We start from the raw sequence: 17704 nt of genomic DNA, 5'->3' as shown, positions 1-17704 counted from the left end.
AGGAGTCCAAGTAGACCACAAGTTGAACATGAGTGAACAGTGTGATGCGGCAGCTAAAAAGGCCAATGCTGTTTTAGGCTGCATCAATAGAAGTATAGTGTCTAGATCAAGAGAAGTAATAGTGCCACTGTATTCTGCTTTGGTCAGGCCCCACCTAGAATATTGTGTCCAGTTCTGGGCGCCACAATTCAGAAAGGACATTGAGAAACTGGAGCGTGTCCAAAGGAGGGCGACAAAAATGGTGAAGGGTCTGGAAACCATATGAGGAACGACTTAGGGAGCTGGGGATGTTTAGCCTGGAGAAAAGAAGGTTAAGAGGTGATATGATAGCCCTGTTTAAATATTTGAAGGGATGTCATGTTGAGGAGGGAGCAAGCTTGTTTTCTGCTGCTCCAGAGAACAGGACCCGGAGCAATGGATGCAAGCTACAGGAAAAGAGATTCCACCTGAACATTAGGAGGAACTTCCTGACAGTAAGGGCTGTTCGACAGTGGAATGCACTTCCTCGGAAGGTGATAGAGTCTCCTTCCTTGGAGGTCTTTAAGCAGAGGCTGGATGGCCATCTGTCAGGGATGCTTTGATTTGGATTTCCTGCATGGCAGGGGGTTGGACTGGATGGCCCTAGTGGTCTCTTCCAACTCTACGATTCTATGATTCTATGATTCCCTCTCTCTCTCTTTCTCTCTTTTGGAGGGGGAGGGTGCAGTGCCAGCACTATAGATAGCTGGGAGATGGTATTACTGTTGCCAGTTCAGTAAGGTTATCTTTACTCCTGAACAGTTTCCTATCTCCCAGTTTGGGAAACTCATCACTTAGATAGCAACTGCTTTCCTTGCTCCTGCTCAGCCATTTTGAAGAACATCCAGGGAAAGTAGAAGAAATTTTCCTTTATTTTCCTAAACATTTAGTAAGAGAGAAAATATGCTTCCTTGAGCTTAAAGAAAAACCAGATCCTGTACAGTCATAGTATTATACAAGTTTCAATTTCATGCTTTACTACAGGGGAAATAACAAGAGGATGACATTCCAGATAAGGATGTTAATAATAGCAATAACAATATTGATGCAAATAAAATCTTAATCACTTATAGCAGACACAAACAATTTCTGCTCTAGTACACATTGCACATACTCATATGCATACAATACACCACACTATTGATAGTTAAAACTATTCATACACAAAATATTTTATAAAAATGAATTTCCTGTGTGAGTATTGGGAAAGAAAGGGGAAGCAGAAGATTTCATTTTACAGGAGGGATGCTTGGAGACACATGTTAATGAGACACTGGGGAATTAGAAGAGCAAGGTAAATCATCCAGAACTGAAGACATTTGTTCTTTATTGGACAAAAATAAAAGGAAAGGAAAAGAGAGAGAGAGATTTGCCTATGATGTGAAGTAAGAAAGCAGTGGTCACTTAGTTAAGGGGTTAGTTGTTTAGGTAACCAACATTTGTTTAAAGCTTACCATGCAGTTAGAAATCATCAAACCCAATAAATGTAGTACAGAGGAGCTGACTCAACTTGACTCAAAGGGGAAAAAAGTTCTTTAGTAAGATGAAGGTGGACCCAAACCCCCACACATCTAAATATATGACCCACTTTCTTGGACTTACTTGATGACTAATTTAATTTAGCCAAAATCTCACCTTCTCTGTCCCCCAACATCCTTCCTCCTTTTGTATCTGTTAAATTATTGTAATGCCTGTGTATGGATTCCTATAAGCATAAATAGAATCTATATTGTACATTGAACTGTAGATAATGAGTAATTAACAACAACAAATGGTGCCACCTTGTGGCTGATTTACTTACCTGGGTGAATTCAAATGAGTTGTGAAAGAAATGAGTAGACCTTCCCATGTTTTATTCCAAACCACTTTAATGTACCTATCATTCCCAACACACATTTGCCATTGGGCATGACATAAGCCCCAAATCCCACTTTAATGTGAGAGACTATTTTGGCAGTACTTGGCTTTGGTTTTATCTGTAGATATTGTTGATAACAATGCAATCTACTCCATGTTTGTGCCAAACTGTTCGGTGGAGTTTACTCATAAGCAAATGTGCATAGAATTACAGCCTAAACTGCAGTGTGTTCAGCTCTGATGGAAATAATTTAAATATCCAAAACTAATTTTAATTCTAGAGAGAATCAATGAGCTACATTGCAGAAGATTCCACAAATTGAATTCAATGGTGATTTAGCTCAATGAGAAGCAGCAATAGGGCCTTTGTATATTGGTTCTGAACCCAAAGACCTCCAGAAGTAGGCTCCAAATTAGTTTTAGTTTATTTATAGAAAGGGGAATCACGATACATGCTAAACACACTCTTTCTCTCACACACAAGAACTAATGATACATAGGCAGTAGAAAATAGTGTGTTGCAGGGTGGCAAAGAGGCATTACTGTACCAATCTTGAGGGTCCAGCCTTGGGGTTACCAGAATGAAGATGGCTCACTAGTCACTTGCAGTTCATGGGGTGTCTGGCTAATGAGATGACAAGCCAAAATTAAACAGAGATTCTGTCCGGTTCCAAACTAGACTGAATTGCTCTTGTCTAGACATGTGTATTTATAGCAAGAAATGAATCCAGGGGCAGTGTTTCAGACATTAAATGGCTTTTAAATGACCTTCCCAGGGAAGAAGAATGGGTTAAGATATGCAAGAATGACTGGTCAATCAGTGTGCATGTCCTCAAACAAAAAAAGTTTCACTCCCAGAAGGAAACTCCCTTTGCCTGTAGTAGGCAAACAATTTCCAGCACCCACCATCACATTCCCTGATGAAGGGATTATGCCGATTTTGATCTTGGCTGATCCCAACCTTGGCTGATCCCATTAGAGCTAAGTGCCTGGGCTTTTGCCATGATGAGGCATCCAGATTTCCTAATATGTCATGTCTGGTTTCCTGCCCTGGGGTGTCCTTTTTTGGCTATTTGCCTGTAACATCTCTTTTTGATATTCATTTGATATAAGCCCACACAGGGTTACTGTAGCCTGGACCCTGGGGTAACAACATTTGTGGCTGACATGTCATGATTTTATATTGCCTAGACAATCCTAATATAATTATAAATCATTTCAAGTTTATAAAATGGACCTTTTTGACCAGCTCACAGCAGATTATATTGGTTTCAACACCAAAAGTGTAATGGCATTAGTTAGCAGTTTGACTTTTTGCTACTGTAGATAAAGGAAGTTGAGGCTCACTCCCATTACTTGACCATGTAAGTACAAGGTATTAAGGCTAAATAACTTGCCAGTTTGTAAAATACAATTGGTCCAATAGGTATGTATTGTTTTTGGATTTTAATAACGATACCTAGATAAGGAAAAGCCAAAACATCTGTATAATATGAATGGAAAAGGCGGTGCTAAAATGTTAATATGCTCAGTTTTATTTTTGTGTATTCTAATTAAAATGTTAGAGGACCATAGAAGTGAGAATTGGAATATGGCAACATATTGTAGGATGAAACTAGTAGCCATAGACTTGTGTTCTACTACAGAGCCCATTTAATTCTGGTTCCTATTTGTATTTTTCAGTCTCTTCCTTTTCTTCCATTGTGACCTGGGGTTGTCTTCAATAAAACTGAACACAAGCTTAGTTGTTTTGTGGGGGCTTTCCCATGAGTGAAGGCTTGTGTACCTTTAGGACTAGTTGGTGGGGAGCTATCAACTCAAAGAATAGAGAATGGAGAAATGAAATAGCAAATTACTGTAGTTTTCAGAGCTGTTCTGAGATCAGGTAGAGAACATTTCCTCTTTTGTAATTCCTACTGTTATTAGCAGGATACCACATTTTTATACATAGGTACATAGAAACCCTTGTTCGCCAGGTCACCAGGAATAGGCAATTCACTCCCACTACTGAATAGCAGCTGCAGTGTAGAAGAAAAGAAGGTTCTTTCTGAATACTCTTTGCCAAATCTTCCAACGCGTGCATTTAGTGCTTTATAAAATTAAGAAAGAAAAAAACCATCAAGCCATGGTATAATTTTAAAACAGATAGGAAGGTTTTTAAAAAGTAATTGAGATGGATACAAGTTGAGCCTTTTGGGGGCTCTGTAATCAGGGTGGCACATCATTTTGGCACCATAGTCAAAATACACTCTACCTTGTTGTTGTATACTTTGAAACTAAACAGCTATAAGTACAGTATGTGCTTCCATTTAACTGCTATGACAGCATCAAGTGGAATCCTGATATCTGTAGTTTAGGGAGGGAATAATTAGAATTGTCTGCCAAAGAACGTTTTTGCCTTACCATACTATAAACCCTAGGATTCCCTAAGATGCAGCCATGGTAGTTAAAGTTAGAAACATAGTACTGTAATTGTGTGATGTGAAAAGGTTCCACTTCAATTTGAAGTCCCTGGAGGACTTCAGCTGATTGATTTGTCTTCTGAACTGTGCCCCTTGAGATTGCAGTTGGGGAACAGGATCCAACAATGTACTTCCTTTGGCAGAACAACAGAATCCAGAACTACATCTCCCTGCACTCACCCCTCAAAAACTGGCTTGGAAGATCTTGAAAACTCTCAGAGCCATGCTTTGAGTACTGCAAAGAAGAGGGAAGTAGAGGCTACATTGCTATCATCTGCATGATGCTGATTTAGCCCAGAGGCTCACATGATTAAAATCAATACATTAAAAGCAAGGCTCCCAGAAACACTTTGATCTAAAATGGAGCTCCTTCTCCCATAACAGAATATGGTAGGATGTTTATTCCATAGGTTAGTCCAAATTTACAAACTAAGCCTTGTTCAGATAGATGGAGGTGTTCCTTTTGCACTGGTCACCTGTATGTACTCTTTAGGTTTCAGAAACTTGTTTTAATTCCGTTTCATGGAACAAAAACTTGATACTGTATAGTACAGTCATAATTAAGAACTCATGTAGGTAATGTTTTATAAGCAGGATATATATTGGATAATTCGTTTTACAGATTGGGAAAACTGGACAGAGATGCAGTATCAAAATTGCAAGGTTTTGAAGCCTTCCAGCATTCCAGAAACGAAATATTTAAAACTCTTTGCTTTTGGAATCTCTTTTTCCCCAGGAAATCTGTAGCGAAGAACTTTCAGACATCCAGGAAGAGAACAGAGATGAAAACAACATCCAAGGGCATAACCTTATGAGCAAAACAAGGTATTGGATTAAAACTCTTTAATGTACATACCTAGCATCAAAAAAGTATATGGTGTTTTTCAAACTCAGAAACAGATCTTTGAAACTGACAAGTTGCATATAGTTGGAAAATATATTAATTATTATTATAAAAAATAATAGTAGTAAATAATTGCCATTAAAGTTAGATTATACTTAATGCTTATTTCTTTTATAGAATTCCCTTCTATATATAAAAATACATATTTTCCATTCTTTTTACTAGAAACAGAGACCTAATCTTAAATGACAAAATAGCCATGATCAGAACACTTACCTGTATTGGTACTCTGTGTAAGTAGTAGGGTATAGAAATGAACTTGTATGATTTTGAGATTCTTGCTGGAATTTTCTGTGTTGGATTTGCGAGACTCACTGCAGGACTAAAGCATATCTTTCCTTGGCAATTCCCACATCTATCAGACTTGTGGATATGCTTCACCTGCATGAGATCATATATTCATTTTGAAAATGTAAGTGGCTTAAATGTATGCAGTTGAAGAATATGCACAAAAAAGCTTTAATAAATGGGGAAAATGTATACAAAACTGCATACATTAGGGAAATTGCAAAAATAAAGTATATATTACAGAATACATGTGTGGAAAATGCGTACAAATTTCCACACAGGGAAAAAATGTCTTGCAACCTCATATGAACAAAGAGACAGGAATGCAAATGAGATCTGGAGAACTGCAATAGCAAAGAAAAAGAACAGTGTTTTCCCCATTACAAATGGCTTGTGTCAGTTTTTATATAGGGCATGTCCCATTAAAGTAGGTCATAAACATACTGATTCTCTGCCATTGCGACCATTATCAGGATTATCAGTTGGGTGCTATAGGTAGACACATGGTGTTCAACTACTTCTAAAATCTAGCTTTGGTCATATGGAAAGACTTTCAAGGGTAAATGTCCCAGAAATGGCGCCCTCTGGAACCGAATTGGGACGCGATGGGAACGTGCAGTGGCGGCGGCGGCGGCCCCCCGTGCGATAAAGTCGCGTTTTGGGCCCCATCCGGTGCCCATCACGTTCCGTGCGCGCCCCCGCTCGCCCCCGTTAGAACGCGCTGGGGAGCGGTTTAACCCCCATGCGATAAACTTCAATGGCTTCCATGAGACCTGACTGTGGCTCTGTAACATTACTTATTTCCCTTTAGTTTATTCAGAAGGTAATATGAAATTATAATAATCTTTAAACCATGCTATCACACTACAGATAAAGGTTCTGTTCTCTAACATATCTTATTATATATATGCAAATATTCAAAAATCCAAAAAATGATGAATAAATCTGAAATCCAAAGCACTTCTGTTCCCAAGTATTTCAGATAAGGGAAACTCAACTTGCACTTCCATCCTCTTCCTCATTGGGTAGAATGATAGGATTGTAATCTATCTGGAGGGACCCATTTCCTAGCTCTACTCTAGCTCTATTTCCTAGCTCTACTCAAATGTTCAAGCAAGGAGTAGGACTGGTTTTCTATATTAAATTTTTCCTATTTGTATTTTTTAAGTTGTGTGTAGTGAAGCATGGATAAAATGGCCCAAGACGCACATCTTTAATAACGAAACAGTTGGATGAAAATTGTGCAGCAGAAAGGCTGGCTCAGAGAAACTCCGCTAGTTATATATTTCAGATTAATATCTTCCCCACTACAAAGACTAATATCTTTGCCTGTCTTTTTCCTCACTTCCCTGTACAAAGTGCCAGTCCTCTTGAGCACACTTACAAGGAAGTAATTTCCACTGAGCATAGTGAAACTTGTGTTACAGTAAATATGCTTACGAGCAGCATAGTAAGTGATTACAAGACAAAAAGTAGAGAAAAGTAACGTTTTAGTTGACTATGCTGCTTTTCATACTTTTTAAAAAAATAGTAGTAGTGGTTAGCATTTATAAAACACACAATACTTCACATCCATTTTCACAATATATTTTACACTGGGTTAGACAACTCTGGTCCTCAAGATAATATAGCTCCCATAATACATTGGCTGGTCTGGCTAAAGACAATGGAAGCTCTAAGGCCATAAACATCCAATGGGGCACCATTGCCCCTTGCTGCCTTGCTATGAAGGAGGCCCAGTTATAAGCATTTTATTTTGTGTATGTGTGTTGAGGAAGGGTGTGTGTGTCTCTGTGTGTGTGTGTGTGTGTGTGTGTGTGAGAGAGAGAGAAATAAGTTCTTTCCCTGCCTATCTGCTGTGTTCGTGGCATTGATGAGATTGAACTAGGAATATGCTAAAGCAGAGCTAAATAAGAAAAAGAAAAAATGGAAAAGAAAACATATGCACATCTACACTGTTACAATAGGCACAGTGATGGTAGACACATAATGCCCTTATGCATTGGTCAGGAAGATATTGATGTTGGGTTCTTGTGTATTGCTGTAGCTGTGAGTGCAACAAACATTTCTGAGGTGGAGCTTTCTATTATATCATGGTGGTTTCCACCACCTAGAATTACTATTCTTGATGCATAAAAATGCATGATGAATTTTAGTTGGTTAAGTAAACTTTTATGGTTTATGACATACATACAAGATATTTTGCTGTTATGTATCAATTGCTTCCAATTATTGCCCTATTACAAAGAGCATGATTGAGCAAGGGAGGGATAGCATTACTTTTCCTGCTTTGTTCTTTTCAGTACTTTCAGTAATAATCAACTTCAGAAAATCTCTGATGATGTATCACACAGTGAATTGTTGGTGCAAGAAGATAAATTTGCCTCACTGAACAGATTTGCTGGTGAATCTGAATACTCCTCAGTGAAAGGATATATTCAGTATGCACGAAGAGGAAAATATAAGGCATCACAAGGAGAGTTGAAAAGAGGGAATTTGGACCTCATTGCTAAAGAAGAGATGCAATTCCCTCACCATGGTGGCAATGATGAATCCGTTAATAACTCTAGAGACTCAATATCACCCTATGCCTGCTTTTATGGACCAGCAACAAAGAGAGTCAAAGGAGGATGGCTGGATAAACTGTCTCCACAGGGGTATGTTGTAGAAAAGAATACAACATTGGTTAATAGAACTTGTTTAAACTGGACTGGGAAAATATGAGCCCTCCTGCTGTTTAGGGGTTTGGGAAGGACTTATGGGAATGGTAGTCAAAATCTGGAAGACATCTCTCCTCCTATGTAATTCTATAGTATTATATTATGTCTACTCCCTTTTCCCTAGAAGGGGGATTGATGTTGATTTCTCTCTCTTTGTTGCATTTATGCATTGGATTGAAGAGTTAATGGACAGAACAAGTGTAGCAAAAATAATAGACCAACAATATATGTGTTTAAACTTCCACAGTGTTCATTGGGGCCTACTCGCAGGACAGCGTGGATAGAATTAAAGCCTTTCGACAGCTTTGTGTATCTCTGAATGTCAGCTGATAGGGTGCTCCTGCACTCATGTCCTGCTAGGAAACTGTAAGAATGGAATACTGGACTAGACAGGCTTTTGGTCTTATCTAACAGGGACTCCTATGTATTTAACCCTAAGATACACAAAGAAGTTTTTTCCCCCTCCCTTTGCAGAAAGCATGTGTTTCAGAAGCGTTGGGTGAAATTTGACGGTGACAGTATTTCTTATTACAACAATGACAAGGTAAGTTTGCATTAGCTGAGTAACATATATTCAACCACAAATGCCTATTAATATGCACCTAGGTGCACATTGGGGGGTAGAAGGAAGAGAAATACACACTATCTACTCCTACTTTATTGAAGGCCCAAACGAAGCCATTACACAGACATCCCAAAGAGCACCAAAACCCTTATACTGAAGTTTTGTTTGAAATATTATATCCATCAGTTTGGGTGGTTAGTCACTTAAAATCACAATATTGGAAAGGCATACAATAATAAAAATAAGTACAGGCACACTAAAATATAGTCTCAGTTTGTAGTGTCTTGATCCTCTCCTTTTTTCTTATGGAAAACAATAATCTCTTCTTTTGGATAAAAGCAACATATGGTAATACCCAAATTAATCCCTTTACAAAGAGATCAGAAAAATTGCCAGCAAATCTACTTTTAGTATGCCCCAAATTGCTACTTTTGGCACAGAAAACATATCTGCTCAAAAAACAGTATTTTTCCACAGATGTTCTTCCGCATGAAATTTGCACACAGAATATGTTCTAATATACCAATGTGATGTATTCATTTGAGGTATGACTCTGGAGACCAAAGTTTGAATGCCAGGGAAAGCCACTGGGTGATTTTGGGCAAGTCACAGTCTCTTAGTCTCAGAGGAAGACAAAGACAAACCCCCTCTGAAGAAATCTTGCCAAGAAAATCCCATAGTAGGTTAGCCTTGGGGTCATAATAAGTTGGAAAAGGCTTGAAGGTACACAACAAGCTGCTGCTGTGCTCTTCCCTTCCTTGACTTTACAACATGAACAGTGTAATAAATTGCAGCAATCTGGCAGTTATCTGGCAGAATTCTCATCTACCATTTCAGAACAGTGACCCCACAGTGTTTATTCCTCTGTGCAAAACCTTCATTATTATTGATTTCAGACTTTCCTGCTCTTTCTTTCTTTCTTTCTTTCTTTCTTTCTTTCTCTTTTTTGATTTACATCCCACCTTTCTCCCAGCATAGAACCAAAGGTGGTATATAATTTTTAAAACCACTACTCTTAGTAAAACGTTAAACAATTAAACTAAATTTGTATGTGAAAAATACAAATTAAAAACAAGTCAAAATAGAATCATAAGACATTTAAAACATAATATTCTCTTTGATCAACTTTCTTCAAACTATTTTGTTAGCTGCCTTTGTATGAATGAACATTAAAATTCTTATTAAATTGGAAACTGAAAGTGAAACCCTTATCATTTCTTTTTTTAAAAGACTAGTAGAAAGTGTCATTCTATAATACAGTGGGCCCTTGGAATCCACTGTGGTTTGGTTCCAGGACCCGCCGTGGATAACAAAATCTGTGGATGCTCAAGTCCCATTAAATACAACGGCATAGCAAAATGGTGTATCTTACATAAAAGGGAAAATCAAGCCTTGCTATTTGGAATTTATACTTTTTTGAGTATTTTCAAGCTGTGGATGCTCGAATCCATGGATAAAAAAAATTGTGGATAAGGAGGTCTGACTGTAGACAAGACACTGTTTTTTTAAACAACAACAACAAACAGTTCTATTTATTTGAACTAGATATATTTCTGAACACAGAGTATTTAGGTGGTAAAGGAGAGACCACAGAACTCTAAACAACATATAACCTATACTGGATATTTCTTGTGAGTGTAATGTAGTTGTAGTACCAGATCTAGTCAGTAGATGCCTGTAGAAACCAGGACATAATTTCAAAAAAGAGAGCTACTGGGGTTTTTGTAATTTGTATTAGATCAGTGAGATGGAATACACAGGAATGATGCTTCATGTATCTTTCTTTCTGAAAAAGTAAGGAATGTAGGAATATGTTTGAACATATGCAAGTATGTAAATGTGTACATATGTTCACACATTCTCTCTCTCTCATACACATCTGCTGTCTGTTTTTGCTGATACAAAATGCTGTCCTCATGCTGCTCAGTCAAGATTGTTTGTACAGCTGCACATTCACCAAAACACAGTCATTTTGATAGCATTTTTTTCATAGTTGTCTTTAGTTTATTATTCTCCTCTGAAGTGTAAATATAAGTATTTCAATTCAGAAGTTTTGAAGCATGTAGAATGGATCTTTGGGGGTGGCAAGGCTCAAGGCAGAGGAAGAGATTGGACTCTGGTGGCAAGTACTGCTTCAATGAATGCATGCCTCCTTGTTTGTGTGAACAGTGAAGAAAAAAGTGAAAAGAGAAGATCTCAAGTCAAGAATAGGGATGGGGGCATTGCCGCTGTTTTAATGTTGCATTCTGACTTTTTAAAGGAGTTATGATGGCATTGTGTGGAACCTATTTCATCTTTTCATCATATTAAAACAGGAGGGAGAATTTTGTGGCCCTAGGAGGGTCCCATGTGGTTCCCAGCCTCATTAACTTTCGAAATCCTGAAATCGTTTTCCCCCCAAAGACATAATTCTCATGTTGGCACTGTTTTGGAAGGAACTGCCCCAGAACAACAGAAAACCATCCCCCAAACCATCTGGTTTCTGGAATATTACTTCTAGGAAGATAACAGGGAATGCAACCCATTGAGGGTGGGGGAGCTGTGCGCCCCTTGGAAAGTGCCTGTCCTTTTTTAAAACCTTTGATCTTTTGTTTACTTTTTCTGTTTAAAATTTGTGGCAGCTTAAGCAGCAGCAACAGCAGCTAAACTCTGGCCACCTCCACAGTGCTATCGGTAGTGCCAGCACCAACACCTTTTAAAACATATTTTTGAAAACATAACTTTTTTAAAAGAAAGGAAAAAAGCAGGAGTCCCTGATACAGTTGTAAGTCACATATCTCACACCCATATCTCCAGAATCATCCTGCTCTTTCTTGCCTTTTTTTGTGTGTTTCCTATTGGGGAGTCAAACCAAAATGACAAATGTCACAAAAAGTGAACAACTGCAGTGTACATGAGAAAACAGTATGCAGATAACAGCCAGAAACAGACAAATCTGGTCTCAAATGCTTTGAACCATAGGTTGAGCAGCAAACGGTTCCTCTGCAATCAAGAATGGATTATAGCTAAAGCCAGGCATATTATTTTGGTATCTGAAGAAGAAAATCTCTCAAGTTACATAAGGGTTGTTGGAAGAAAAATGTAATTATCACATTATAAATACCAAGCAATTATTTACCTTTTCATGACACCCAAAAGCTGTTGAGTAAGGGAACTACTTCAGCCAGCCTAATAGTAGGCCTGGCCTGCAGGTATTTTTGTTTCTATGACTGAGTACCATGCTTTCTGATGACGAGTATTGTATTAAAGGCCTATTTTGCCATGAGCCTTTAGTAACCCTTGCCTTCGTTGGCTGTTTCTGTTGTTTTTACTGCAGGAGGTATACTCCAAGGGAATAATCCTCCTCTCTGCTATATCTACAGTTAGAAGTCATGGGGACAACAAATTTGAAGTTGTTACTTCACACAGGATATTTGTCTTCCGGGCTGAAAAGGAAGGTAAGTCACATATGTTTTTAGGGGGTGTGGTTGGTTGTACTGTTTGATGATTCCCCCCCCCCCTTTTTTTTTCCGGGATTTTATATTGCACAAATTTTATTGGTGGCTTCCACTGCTAGGCATAGATTCAGTGGATGCTATTTCTTGAGAAGCTGTACAAGCCTTGTTTCCAGTTCAAGGAATAAAATACAACTTGTAATTTTATGTCCACAACAAAGTCTGAAAAAGAAATCTGTTGTTGGGTTCCCTTAGTAACGTATTCAAGATGAACTCGATGCAACTAATGTTTATTCCTGTACTGATCACAGACCTCAGGAGGTTTTGGCTGTATTGAGTTTTCTGTGCTTAAGGAAAAAATACAGGCAATTTGTCATACAGTTTCCCCCCCAGCCCCTGGGGTAGCTTGTCTTAGTCCTAGAATGCAATGTCAGGATCTCATGTATAGCTATTGTACAGCTGATCTTTGTCTAGAGCTTACAATGTTTCTTAATCTATGGTCCTTAAAAGATTTCCCATAGGCCTGACAGTAGTCTTATTGAAAGCCTTATAGAACAGACAGCCAACAACTGTCAAACTAGAGTAAGAACAAGGACTTTAGAGGCACAGATGAATCAAGTGTTTGTTTTTTTAATGATTTGCATAATACAGCTGTAAGGTGAGAGCTAGATATCCCATAAAATGTGCTGCTGCCACTGGAAAAACAACAGCTCCCCATTTCCAGATCTCCTCTGTTAATGTATTGTTGATATAGAACAAACAAGGATAGTGGTTAGGACTGGTATTATGGACTGGCATTGCCAGGCATCTGCTGAGACCCATGCCCTGGGAAGGGCTCTGCTACCAGCCCTCTGTTGCTATTATTCCCTGCTGCTGCTGTCTTTTCTTCTGTTGTCTACAAGAGTGTAAGCAGTTATAGGAGCAAAAGGAGGAAGTGGCACCTATTTTCTTTGCCCTCCCTCACTAGGCAGTGGTGTAGATAGACCCTGGAAACAGAGGTGAATAAATAGAAGACAGTGGTGAAGAAGTGGCACCTTGTCCAATCTGCAGCCTGTTGTGAGAACAGTGGTGCCAAAATAAGAAACAAATAAACTTGAATAAGTTCAAAGGATAAAACAGAGCTTGTACTTTTATGTTTACAACAAAGTCTGAAAAAGAAATCTGGTGATTTGGTGCCAAGTGATCACATAACATTTTTTAACCTGCCCTTCATCAAACTCAGAGAAGTCTCCAAGTTGTTTAAACTCATTTGTCTTATCCTTGCAATTGTCCTGGGTGGTAGGTTAGGGTGACAGTAAGTAGCCAGGCGAAAGACCACTCTGTGGGGAGCAAAGCTGAGTAGGGATTTGAACCAGAGCTTTCCAGTGTTAGCCTGTCCTTTGAACCATTATACAGTGCTGAGTTCTTTGGATGTACTATGTTGATACAACTGTGCTGGGAAGCTTAAATAAAGCCACTGAGAAGGGTCACCTTTTTACTCTCCAGCAGTATAAAACGTACATAGAGGATTAAATACTGAAGCTCTTTTGATTTCTGTGGAACTTTATGTTACTGATTTACAGAAGGAATGGAGAATTTGTGTTCTTCCAGGTTTTGTTGAACTGAAACTCTCAGCTTCATCCAGTTGTGCCAGTCATGCCAATGAGAGGGATCATGGAGATTGCACTTCAACAATATTTGGGGGCCACATATTTCTCATCCCTGATAATTAGTGTGAGTCTGCTATGTTCTGCAAGTGGCAGCCAATAAAATGGGGACCTATACGATTTAGTGATATCACATAATTTGTATTTATGTATCTCCCTGTGTTTCTCTCCTTTCTGGAAGAAAAATTAAGGTGGGTAAAAAAGGAAAATACATTCAGAACTGTCACTGAAAGCTAATCAAAACTGTAATACAGTGGGCCCCTGTTATCTACTGGGGTTTGGTTCCAGGACCCCTCGTGGATTACAAAATCCGTGGATGCTTAAGTCCCATTAAATACAATAGGTTTTGCGGGGGGGGGGGGGGAACTGAGAGTTTATCAGTTTTCAGAACTTCTGGATTACAAGTATTTTAATGAAATGGTATAAAGTGGAGTTTCTGTGGACTTTCTTTAGCTGTTATTAGCACCACTTAAAAGCTGTGGTTTCATCCATCTGCTCTAAGTTACTGTTCAGTGTAATACTGACAAAAAAACAATGCTAGGTTGAGGGCATGAGTGTGAAGAAAATTTGATTTAGGCTTTCTTTGTGATATATAGGAGTCTGTAGTAAATGCGAACATGCACATGCTTACATGCACACATACCCGAGAGAGAGAGAGAGAGAGAGAGAGAGAGAGAGAGAGAGAGAGAGTATATATTGTCATTTTTTTTTTGTTTCCAGATATGTTAGCTAAATTTTGAACACAGAAAAGGAGCACAGGATGTTTGCTCTTCTGTTCATTTTTATTAACCTTTTGGACTGTGTGATGCAGAATCAATAAGAAAGATGATTGTGTACAGCTTGAATTATTATGTATGGCAGATGGGAAAAATCAACTAGCCAGGGAATATTGACAGGGGAGCCTGCTATGAAACATTTCAGCTGTTCACATCCATAGAATTTTACTGTCACTGGTGAAGTTCATAGGATTCTAGGGGTCCCATTTACCGTTGAAATAATTTGCATGCAAACACATTAAGAAAAATTGGACTGAAGACTTCTCATTATGGAACTGTAATGTCTAAAGATTCTTAGGAATGCTTTCTATTGCGTTGTTAAGTCAGACTTGTAACAGATAAGTCAATGGTGAGCAAGACCACATGCTATGTGTAATGCATATGTAGTACTTAGATACTGCATTCAAAGGTAACATAAAACCACCTCTCTTCTCAGTTCCCTTAGATCTGTGGGTGATGCTCTGCTTTGGATCTTTCCTTTTATGGAGGTGAGGACATTGTGCCTTCTCTGTCATGATACCCACATTATTGAATGCCTCCTCAGAGAGGTTGCCTAGCCCTTTGTAGTGATAATCTTCTTCTGCCAAGTAGAGGGAATTTTTATTCAGAAGGCATTTCTTCCTTGTTGACTGCATGCATGTTAAATTGCTGCTCTGCTTTTGTTTAAATAGTTCTTGTTCAGAGTTTTACTTCCTCATTAAGATATTTCTGTCATTTTATGGGTTTTTGTTTGTTTGTTTTATATACTGTAGGTACCCACAGTGACTTCACTTGTATTACTTGCTCTGTGCCTTACTGTTTTTTTAAAAGAGCAAATTTTTCTCATTCCCTTAGAAGCCAGCGGATTTAGAGTTAACTTTGTTATTGCATAGACAAGACTTAGCTAGTTCATTTTTTTTTAAATATCTTTTTATTAGTATTACTTCAAACATAAAATAAAAATATAAGGAACAGGACTCTTACAGAGTATTCATAGTTAGTTGCTGCATTCATTTCCTTTTGACTTCCATTAGTAATATTCTACTGTATAGATTTCTTTCTGTTGTCTTAACTTTCCCATTTTCAAATTATGATAATGCCCTTTTTAGCTATTTCGCATCTAAATTGTTCTATTACAAAAAATATCTTTGTTCATCTAAGTTTTTTCAATAAATATATAGCGAACCATTTTCTGAACCTCTCCTCTGCATCAGTATTGCTTTTGTTTTAGCTTTCTGTCAATTCACCCTTTTTTTTTCCTATTACAATGGTGAATTCTCATTAGCCATCATTGTTCTTATGAATTCCTGATTTTTTGACTATCTCTTTCTACATTTTACTTGTATGTGTTAGTTATTTTAATATCTTAACAAATCCTTCCTCATCCTCCATATCTTTTCCCAGTAGTGTAAGACTGGGGACCATTCTCTTTCAAATCTCTCCAATAATTATTGTTAATCATATTCTGTCGGTTTCTCTTAGTTCATTTATTTTTAGTATCCATTTCTTCACTTAGTTCTTCACTTTTCTAGGGGAGTGACCCGTGGTTACAGAAGTCTTTCCAATAATGCACATATCATGAGAAATAAAAGAATTGTGAACATTTAAAACAGGAAGACAAATGCAATTCAATAGACATAATTGAAATCTGGTGTGAACAGACTCATGACTGGAAAGGGCATAACTTATTAAAAGGAATGGATCAAACAGGAGGACGGGAGGAATAGCATTATATATGTATAGCAGAAATGGAGAATAAGTTATCCCCCAAATCCACTTGTATTACTCCTAAAGCCATATATACTGTATACAATTTAAAAAATGATGCAATTTTCACAAAAAAACCCCAATAGCCCAAAGTGCATTGAAAAGACACAAAATATCCTCCCTCACCCCACCCCCTAATATGCAGTATAGCAACCAAAATTACAACCAGAAATTACATTATACAGTTTCCCTCCATCTCCACAGATTCTTCATCCACAGAGTCAAGCATCCATGGCTTGAAAATATTCAAAAGATACATAAATTCCCAAAAGAAAACCTTGATTTTGCTATTTTAGGGAAGTGACACCATTTTACTATCCATTGTATTTAATGGGACTTGCACATCCATGAGAGGTCCTGGAACCAAATCCCAGCAGATTTCATGGCCCGCTGTACTCCTTCTGGTTGTCATTTTGGCTGATATATGGCTATAGGAAGAAGTATTGTGTGTGGGAGGCAGAATAAATAGATTGGTGTGGCCTATGGTTGGGATCAGGAAGGAATTCCTTGCCCTCCACAAGTTGCCAACAACTGATGTAATGGATTCGTATGCCTATGAGGAGATGCATGTTTAGGAGAATGGAAGGTAGGCTGTTTGGATAAAAATTATAGGAGAAGGGAGAAGCTGCTATGATCCTCATAGCCAGGTGGAAGACTTGGCTGATGCCTTCCTAAAACAGACTACAAAACATTCAAAAAGGAGAAATGTAGATGACTTCCAGACTCTGATATCTCTTAAAAGTCAAACTGTGCCAAGAATGTAAGGACTAGCAAATGCCTTTCTAGCTATGCTAACAATTTGATTTTACAAATGATGTGTGAAGTGACCAGGTGTGTGTGTATGTGATTACCTACAATCTCATCCTAGCCAACAAGAAAAAAAAGTTCATTAGGGTGAAAGGAATGGGATATATAGGTGGGGTACAGATCACCCAAAAAGGGCGGTCTGCCCACACCTTGTTTTGCTGCACGAGGAAGCTGCAGGGGACAAACCGCATAGCTTACTCGCGCAGCAAAAAGAACCCGCAAAAATCAGGTTGTTTTTGTTGCGCGATTGTGACGCCGCAGTGTGCCAATGGCGCACTCACTATGTCACAATGGTGTTGCGACGTGCGGACGCTAAGCATCCATTGCGTCAAGGGGTGAGGGGCGTCTGGAAGCGCCGCCCCTCGCATGTAACGACGGCACCCCATGGCACCCATCTGTAGAGCACCCATAGATAGGAGTGATCAGATCCTCTTGTGCAGAAAGCAAAGCCAAACATAGTTAGATATATCATCTGAACTTT

The 17704-nt window shown here is 38.5% G+C and overlaps 1 protein-coding gene across 3 annotated transcripts in view; it reads left to right on the top strand.

The window, feature by feature from the left end:
* ARAP2 (ArfGAP with RhoGAP domain, ankyrin repeat and PH domain 2) overlaps positions 1-17704 on the top strand; it is a 138078-nt gene that overhangs the window by 36296 nt on the left and 84078 nt on the right. For all 3 annotated transcript variants that reach the window (XR_016281281.1, XM_089525069.1, XM_089525070.1), the window contains exons 5-8: positions 5074-5162; positions 7833-8186; positions 8724-8793; positions 12131-12251. Coding sequence is in view for 2 of the 3 variants with exons in the window: in XM_089525069.1 (XP_089381195.1) it covers positions 5074-5162; positions 7833-8186; positions 8724-8793; positions 12131-12251 (634 nt within the window). In the remaining variant the exon portion in view is untranslated. The remainder of the gene's footprint in view (positions 1-5073; positions 5163-7832; positions 8187-8723; positions 8794-12130; positions 12252-17704) is intronic.

Source organism: Sceloporus occidentalis, unplaced genomic scaffold, assembly GCF_023333645.1.
Source record: "Sceloporus occidentalis isolate IW3139 unplaced genomic scaffold, rSceOcc1.0.p SCAF_5, whole genome shotgun sequence".
NCBI classification, from domain to species: Eukaryota; Metazoa; Chordata; class Lepidosauria; order Squamata; family Phrynosomatidae; genus Sceloporus; species Sceloporus occidentalis.
Note: the sequence above shows the minus strand (reverse complement) of the source record. Positions and strands in the feature narration are given on the sequence as shown.